At 44.4% G+C, this 9,392-nt stretch overlaps 1 protein-coding gene across 1 annotated transcript in view; it reads right to left on the reverse strand.

Annotated features, from left to right (window-relative positions):
- LOC142655529 (aldehyde oxidase-like) overlaps positions 1-9,182 on the reverse strand; it is a 90,513-nt gene extending 81,331 nt beyond the window's left edge. Inside the window, exons 1-3 of the mRNA XM_075829787.1 lie at positions 9,060-9,182; positions 6,020-6,077; positions 4,246-4,342 (exon numbers count right to left, since the gene is read on the reverse strand). Coding sequence (XP_075685902.1) covers positions 4,246-4,342; positions 6,020-6,077; positions 9,060-9,113 — 209 coding nt within the window. The 5' untranslated portion in view covers positions 9,114-9,182. The remainder of the gene's footprint in view (positions 1-4,245; positions 4,343-6,019; positions 6,078-9,059) is intronic.
- Positions 9,183-9,392: the final 210 nt, after the last annotated feature.

Raw genomic sequence — 9,392 nt, forward strand, 5'->3', positions numbered from 1 at the left:
CAGGTCAGTTTAAAGAGGCTCTGTCACCACATTATAAGTGGCCTATATTGTACATGATGTGATCGGCGCTGTAATGTAGATTACAGCAGTGGTTTTTATTTAGAAAAACTATCATTTTTTACGGAGTTATGACCTATATTAGCTTTATGCTAATGAGTTTCTCAATGGACAACTGGGCGTGTTTTACTATATGACCAAGTGGGCGTTGTGGAGAGAAGTGTATGACGCTGACCAATCAGCATCATACACTTCTCTCCATTCATTTACTCTGCAGATAGCGATATAGCTATATCGCTATGTGCAGCCTCATACACACACACTAACATTACTGCAGTGTCTGATAATGAATATACATTACCTCCAGGCAGGACGGGATGTGTATTCAGAATACTGACCACTTCTGTAGCGTCTCTGTGATTTACAGCATAGCAGGCGTACTCTCGCGAGATTACGCTGCAAACTGTCATTCACTGCGAGATCTCGCTGTGCTGTGCTGTAAATCACAGAGACGCTACAGAAGTGGTCAGGATTCTGAATACACATCACGTCTTGGCTGGAGGTAATGTATATTCATTATCAGACACTGCAGTAATGTTAGTGTTTGTGTGTATGAGGATGCACATAGCGATATAGCTATATTGCTATCTGCAGAGTAAATGAATGGAGAGAAGTGTATGATGCTCATTGGTCACTGATTGGTCAGCATCATACACTTCTCTCCACTACGCCCACTTGGTCATATAGTAAAACAGTTGTTCATTGAGAAACTCATTAGCATAAAATTAATATAGGTCATGACTCTGTCAAAAATTATCGTTTTTCTAAATAAAAAACACTGCTGTAATCTTCATTACAGCGACGATCACATTATGTACAAGATAAGCCACTTATAATGTGGTGACAGAGCCTCTTTAAGGCCGTAAAGTACCAGGATAAGATATGAGACATGAATCACATAAAGCAGTGTTTTGTATTTCAGTCCTCAAGGAACTCCAACAGGCCATGCCCAGAGGATTTCTCATATAGAAATTAAATATGCTAAGAACTACTTTAATGAAACTAAATAAATTACCTGTGCAATATAAAGGAAATCCTCATTACATGACCTTTTGGGTAAATTCACACGTTGCGTAAATACTGCGTTTTTTACGCAATAGAATTAGTTGTGGATAATCCGCAGCAAATACAGTAGCAGCAAAGTGGGAGAGATAAAACAAATATCATCCACACGCTTTGTAAATATTGAGCGGAAAAAAAGGATCAGAAATTGACATGCAGTACGGTATTTTATTCCGCAGCATAAAATACTGTAAACGCTGCTTATTTGTTGCGGGTTTTCCCCATTGAATTCAATGTGGCGGTAAATCCTGTAACAAATAGCAGTTGTTGCGTTTTTTTGCGGCTGGTTCACAGCGATTCAACAAAAAAAGCAATTCAGAAAAAAATAAATCTCATACTTACCCAGAAGTCTGTTTTCCTCCCTCCAGAGCAGCCTTCTGGGATGACGTTTCATCCCATGTGACAAATGCAGCCAATCACAGGCTGTAGCGGCGGTCACATGGGATGAAACATCATCCCAGGAGGCTGGCCAGAATGACGTCAGAAGGCCGCCTCCTGAGATGACACTTTATCCCATGTGCAAGCCGCTGCAGCCAATCACTGGGATGAAATACCATCCTAAGTGCTGCAGTTTTCCACAGCGGTCATTGCAGACGAAAAACTGCACCACAGTTTGGTGCGATTTTTCTACCAGAATTCCCTGAAGTGCACAGGGCGGATACGCTGCGTGCTTTTACGCAGTTGTTAGAGAGATCTCCATCACTCTTGAGTTCCTTTTCTCGATAACAGAATTTGTCCAGGATTTGTTCAAATTCACAAAAATGACCGATCAGGAGAGATTGCACATACAACGGAGCCTTAATTTATAGATACATACTTTCACTTAACACACATTAACCAATCAGATGATGTCAATTATACAATGTGTACGTCCACTTCTATATAAGCTAATAACTTTCTTCCTAGTTGAATCCTTTCAAAAAGATCTGGTATTTATTAGTTTGGAATGCCTGATTATATCGTCTTTATCCTATGTATTCAAATGATGGGGAATGTCTACTTTTAAGAGAATCTTAAAACATATCTCATACATATCGAATTGAATATAATGCAGTTATTTTGATAATTATACAAATTATACAAATTACTCTAAGGCCCCATGCACACAACGTGCTTTTGCGGCCGCAATTCCCCCGAAAATCCACGGGAGAATTGCGGCCCCATTCATTTCTATGGGGCCATGCACACAACCGTAGTTTTTATGGTCCATGCATGGCCCGGGAGCCCGCACCGCAGAAAGAACGGACATGCCTTATTACGGCCGTCTTCTGCGGTCCGGGCTCATTGAAAATAATGGCCGCTGTCATGTGAATGGCCCGCGATTTGCGGGCGGCTCGCGGCTGACAGTCCGCAGCCGTCCGACCCGAAAATCACGGCCGTGCACATGGCTACGGTCGTGTGCATGAGGCCTAAGGGTATGTTCACACACGTAGCAAAAAACATCTGAAAATACAGAGCTTTTTTCAAAGGAAAACAGCTCTTGATTTTCAGACATTTTTTAATCAAACTCGGGGTTTTCGCTGCATTTTTTTATGGACGTTTTTGGAGCTGTTTTTCTATAGAGTCAATGAATACCGGCTCCAAAAACGCCCGAAGAAGTGACATGCACTTCTTTTTCGCGGGTGTTTTTTACGTGCCGCTTTTGGAAAAAACACCCCGTAAGGAGAACGGGGGACCTAAGTCCCCCGAAGTTCCCCATGACAAACCTCGGACTTCCAGGGGGCTGTCGGCGGCTCCATAGAAATGACTTGCGCACCGGTCGCGCTTGTGCGCATGCGTGACCAGCGCTCCTTTCATATTTATTGAACTGCGCAGACGCCGGAAGTCCGAGGTTTGTCATGGAGAACTTCGGGTGACTTTCGGTCCCCCGTTCTCCTTATTGCTGCCAGCGATCACACATGTATCCCCTATCCTGTGGATAGGGGATACATCTCTTTTGTAGAACAAAGTATAGGCCGTTTTTTGGGGGGGCTATATGGCGTTATCTACAGGGGGGTTTGTATGGCGTTATCTACAGGGGGGTTCTGTATGGTGCTATCTACAGGGGGGTCTGTATGGCGTTATCTACAGGGGGACTCTGTATGGCGTTATCTACAGGGGGGTTTTGTATGGTCTTATCTACAGGGGGGTCTGTATGGCGTTATATACAGGGGGACTCTGTATGGCGTTATCTACAGGGGGGACTCTGTATGGCGTTATCTACAGGGGAGACTTTGTATGGCGTTATCTACAGGGGGTCTGTATGGCGTTATCTACAGCGGGGTCTGTATGGAGTTTTCTACAGGAGGTGTCTGTATAGCGTTATCTACAGGGGGGCTGTATGGCGTTATCTACAGGGATGCTGTATGGCGTTATCTACAGAGGGCACTCTGTATGGCGTTATCTACAGGGGGGACTTTGTATGGCGTTATCTACAGGGGGGGTCTGTATGGCGTTATCTACAGGGGGGTCTGTATGGCGTTATCTACAGGGGGACTCTGTATGGCGTTATCTACAGGGGAGACTTTGTATGGCGTTATCTACAGGGGGTCTGTATGGCGTTATCTACAGCGGGGTCTGTATGGAGTTTTCTACAGGAGGTGTCTGTATGGCGTTATCTACAGGGGGACTGTATGGCGTTATCTTCAGGGGGATTTGGGGCTGTAAGACGTTATCTACAGGGGGCTGTAAAGCGTTATCTACAGGGGGCTGTGTATGGCGCTATCTACAGGGCACTGTGTGGTGGAATCTATAGGGAGGCACTATCTACAAGGGGGAGGTTGTGTGATACCCAGCGGAGGGGGGGCCCCAGTCAAAAGTTTGCTATGGGGCCCAGTCTTTCCTAGTTACACCCCTGGTTGATTGGCTTTCGCATCGGGCCGTGTATAAGAACCCTTACTCTATTTACTAATGAAGCCATTTCCCTCTACCCTAAGTAAAACAGCTGACTAACAGAAAAAGAGTTTACATTAAGCTGTGGAGCTAATATAAATGTCTGTCAGATTTTAGTAAACGTCATCATACACTTTAGCTTTTTAATAGCCTATTTTTGTCAGATATCTTGAGTGTGTACAGTATATTAGCTCTTAAAAAGTCTTGAAATCTTCATGTTAGGAAAACTCATAGATGTTTTGAAGTGAAGGATACATAATCTTCTTGGTAATTGGATGAATTGTGGATACCATCACAGTGCAGGCACCACACCCGCCGCCTCCGCAACCATATTTTGTTCCAGTAAGGAGAACTGTTAGAAACAAGTTAAGGAAGCAGACCACATAATAGAAAGTTGTTTTTTCTTTATTGATACATAACTAACATAATTTATAGAGAAAGGCAGAGACGGGTTTATCTAGCTTAGAATAGGTAGGATGAGACGTGTTGTTATCCAAGATATAACTCAAAAATGGAGGAATAAAGAAGGCTTCGGCTACATGCACACGACCGTTGCTCTAGTCAGTGTGCTATACATTTTTTTTTCAGATAGCTCACTGACCCATTAATTTCTATGGCCCCATGCACACGACCGTGGTTTTCACGGATCAGTGTGGGGACCGTGCGACAGAGCTACAAATTCAGAGCAGATGCTATTCCTTTCTGTGTTTGCGGCTCAGTCTCACACATTCAAGTGCATGGTGACGTTAAAACCACGGACAGAACACAGAAGCCATCCGTGTGCTGTCCGTGTTTGCGGATGTTTGCAAAAGTTTTTGGCACTTGTAGAAAAATGCTGCAAAGCGAGAATGCTTTCAAATATAGAAGTGTTAATAGTTTTTTTTTTTATCAATTAACAAAATGCAAATTGAATGAACAGAAAATAAATCTAAATCAAATCAATATTTGGTGTGACCACCCTTTGCCTACAAAACAGCATTAATTCTTCTAGGTACAATTGCACACAGTTTTTCAAGGAACACGGCAGGACGGTTGTTCCAAAAGCATCTTCTGTGGATGTAGGCTTTCTCTAATCCTTCTGTCACTTCATGTAATCCCAGACAGACTCAATGATGTTGAAATCAGGGCTCTGTGGGGGCCATATCATCACTTCCAGGGCTCCTTGTTCTTCTTTACGCTGAAGATAGTTTCTAATGACATTGGCTGTATATTTGGGGCCGTTGTCCTGCTGCAGAATAAATTTGGAGCCTGATGGTAGTGCATGATGGATAGGGATATGCCTGTATTTCTCAGCATTGAGGACCCCATTAATCCTGACCAAATCCCCAACTCCATTTGCTGAAATGCAGCCCCAAACTTGCAAGGAACCTCCACCATGGTTCTTTGTTGCCTGCAGACGCTCATTATTGTACCGATCTCCAGCCCTTCGGCAAACAAACTGCCTTTTGAGTCGTGGATGGCAATTTGCTGAAATTGTATATAATATCATTGGGCATAAATGATCTGCATATCAGTGGACATAAATGTATGGATCTACTAATACTGTATATACTGAACAACTTAAAGGGGTGTTCACACGATAAAGCATATAGATGAGATTGGTGGTAGTCCCAGTGGTTGCACTCCCACTGATCAGTCATTGAGGGCATATCTAAACTATATGACCGATAGCTCCGTTACCCTGTATCTGCTATAGACAGATCACTAATAATGAGACAAGTTTCTTCTAAACATGCAAATATGAGCAGTATATATGCCACTTTCCCACATTCTCATCCAATCCTTATGTGTTTAATTTCACTTTGGCTCTGCAAAGTTGTGTGATCCTGGTGGTGGATTCACCCTTCAGCTAATTCACACTCATACTAACTACCGCTATGTATTAAGACATCCTGTGCCCTCCACCAGCACCTCTATGAATCCAGAGCAGTAGCATTTAAACCACTTTATAAAATACAAAAGAAAATAAAAAGATTACACGATTTAAAGGGAATAAAAAACATTTTTTTTCTAGCAATTAGAAGGATACGTTTTTCACGAAGATAAGGCAAAAGCATGACTTCTGGATCAGCATTTTTCTCAAGAATCTACATGAAAAAGCATACGATTATTAATAAATAAATTAGTTCCAGGAAAAAAAAAAAGTGTGCTGCTTGAAATATTTTTACTATGACCTTTGATACATTGAAAATAAATCTTAACAGTCCATAAAGCATACTGATGTGGACACTTGACGATGATGCCTAACATTATGCCACTACCAAAATCTCAATTTGCACCACAGCATTAGGCCTCATGAACATGGCAGAGCCTATATGCAGCACACATACTCCCTGCGGCTTCACAGTACCTAGCTATAGGAGCTGCATGTGCCGCCCATGTGGCATTGAATCTAGGGGAGAATATCTCCAAAATACGGCATCCGACAGAGCATGTTCGTTGTGTCTTATGGTGGTAAATTTGGGATTTGGGAGGACTAGCATTACAACGAAATATGCAACGACAAATCAAGGACTTGAAATCTATGGGCTGTCCATGCAATGCGTTTAACCACTTAGATTCTTAGATGTGGTCAATAGCGACCGCACGATCTAAGCCGTTAGAAAAACTGGGGCCCCCCTCCATCACCCCATTGCTCCCCTCTCGTGACGAGGGGTTGATGGGGTATATAAATGGACAGTACAGAGAACTTTATAATGATCTTTTTAGACCGAGGTCTGTAACAATGACAAGAGGGCATCAATCCGCAGCATGTCAATTGTATTTGCGTAATCGCTGCTGTTTTCCCTATTGAATTCAATGGGAGGTAAAACCCACAACAAATAGCACATGTTGCGTTTTTTTGTGGTGGAAAAGCAGCAAAAAACGCATCTCAGAAAAAAATATATATTTACCCAGTATTCTGTGTTTCTTCGTCCAAGCCGGCCTCCTGGGATGGGATTTCATCCAATATGACCGCTGCAGCCAATCACAGGCTGCAGCAGTCACATGGGATTAAACGTCATCCCAGGCCGGGCTGTATGTGTTTTTTTTATTTTTATGTGCAGTTTTCCGCAGTGGACAATCCGGCTGAAAAACTGTACCACAATTTGGTGCGGTTTTTCAGCCCAGAACTCCCTGTGGCACCCGGGGCGGATACGCTGAGTGTTTTTACGCAGCGTATCTGCCCTGTGTGAACATAGCCAAAGAGTGGTGAGACTATGGAACTCTCTGCCATAGGTTGTTGTGATGGTTGATTCATTGAGCAATTTCAAGATGGGCCTTGATGCCTTACTTGAAAAAATATAATATTACAGGTTCTGAGTACTGGATTCTGGAGATGGGACATTGATCCAGGGATTTATTCTGATATTTGGAGTCAGGGAGGAATTTTTCCCCTAATGAGGAAATTGCTATTTACCTCATAGGGGTTTTGCCTTCCTCTGGATCAACATGATAGGATTATAGGTTGGGCTTTATGGACCTGTGTCTTTTTTCAACCTTATTAACTACGCAACTATAAACCAGGGCCGGCGTCAGCACCCGGCAAACCCGGGCAAGTGCCGGGGCCCACTACCCTTGGGGGGGCCGACTCGGGTGCTGTTGCTGCCGTCATGGCTCCTCCAGGAGTGTAATCTCTGGCCAGAGCATTGCCGACACTCTAGCCCGGGATTCTGCCTCTAGAGGAGCGCGTCTATGAGGTCAGTCCCCCCTGCCCGGTGGTGCTGCTAGCACCGCTATGACTGCTATAGCGACGCCACAATCATAGGTATCTGTGTCCTTTTGACACAGATAATATTGAACTGTATGGCAGAGCAGGGAGATATCTCCCTACTCTGCCCTTTACTAGGCTACAGACCACGTTCGGCCTGCAGCCTATCATACGCAGGGACAGTATCCCTGCGCAGGCTAGCGTGATAACATCACTGGATCACGCCTGCCTACGCAAGGATCCCGTCGGCGTTGATTCGCTCCGTTCATCGTGGGAACGAGGCCTAGGTGAGTATAACGTTTTAATTGTTTGGGGGTCGCTATATGGCGCTATCTACAGGAGGTGGGTTTGCTATATGGTGCTATCTACATGGGGGACTGTATGGCGCTATCTACAGGGGGAGCTGTGTGGCACTAACTACAGGGGGGCTGTATGGAGCTATCTACATGGCGGGCTGTATGGTGCTGTCTACAGGTGGGCAGAGTGGCGCTGTCTATAGGTGGGCTGTGTGGCGCTGTCTACAGGTGGGCTGTTTGGCACTATCTACAGGGGGGGCCGTGTGGCACTAACTACAGGGAGGGCTGTGTGGCACTATCTACAGGGGGGGCTGTGTGGCACTGTCTACAGGGAGGGCTGTGAGGCACTATCTACAGGGGTGCTGTGTCGCACTACCTGGGAGTGGGGGCTGTGTGGCACTACCTTTGAGAGGAGCTGTGTGGCACTACCTGGGAGGGGGGCTGTGTGGCACTATCTACAGGGCACTAAATTTATGGGGGTACAAACTGGGAGCCTAACTTCTATATGGGGGCATGTGGGACGCACAAAGTGACGTTTTCTGACATTTTACTGCCGCCATGAGTTTCCCCAAAGGGGCACACTAAGTCTCTGTCGCCCAAGGGCCCACATAAACCTGGAGCCGGCCCTGCTATAAACAATCCCTCACATCGCTCCATCAACGGAAAAATAAAAAAGTTATGACGAACACTATGAAAACAAAACCCAAAAAATAATGAAGGAATCGCTGTTTTTTTTCCCATTCTGCCCCACACTATATGGTAGAATAAATGGTGCAATTAAAAACTACAACTTGTCCGCAAAAACAATATGTTGATCGAAAAAAAAAAAGTTATGGCTTTTGGAAGGACAAGAAAAAACGAAAATAAAATAAACTAAAAATGTCTGTGACGCCAAGCGGCAAACTTTATCACACAGAATACAAGAAGACCACACAACTTTGTATATCCTCACAGCGAAAACCAGCTCTTACACTTGTGTACCTTTGCCACAAAGGCTAAAGTTTTCACAACATAATGACAGTGCACATTTCTATGAGGGGGTTAGTAACTTTCTGTGTAGTAATATGAAATCCTCAGCTTACCTTCCTCCCATTCACATAAAATAGAAGCTGGTTGCATTCAGCAAGGCTTGTCATGTTTTTAGAGTTGTGCGTGTGAGTGTCTGAAGTTTCAGGATCTCAGTCAACAACAGCTTGATGCCTCCCCTTGTTTTCATTGGCCGTAGAATTGTGGGCATTCCTCCGGCTGCAAACTGGCTGGGTGGCTGGCAGTGGCTACAAAGAAGGGAACACGGTCAGCCAGGTCAGGAACTTGGAAGGCAGGTACCCTATTGTCCTTCAGAAAGTCCTGTCTTTTGATAGGTTATCCTCCCCTCCATGGAAGATGCTGAGCCACAGAGCTTACAATCTAGTTCC

This window comes from Rhinoderma darwinii, chromosome 6 (genome assembly GCF_050947455.1).
Source record: "Rhinoderma darwinii isolate aRhiDar2 chromosome 6, aRhiDar2.hap1, whole genome shotgun sequence".
Classification (NCBI taxonomy): domain Eukaryota; kingdom Metazoa; phylum Chordata; class Amphibia; order Anura; family Rhinodermatidae; genus Rhinoderma; species Rhinoderma darwinii.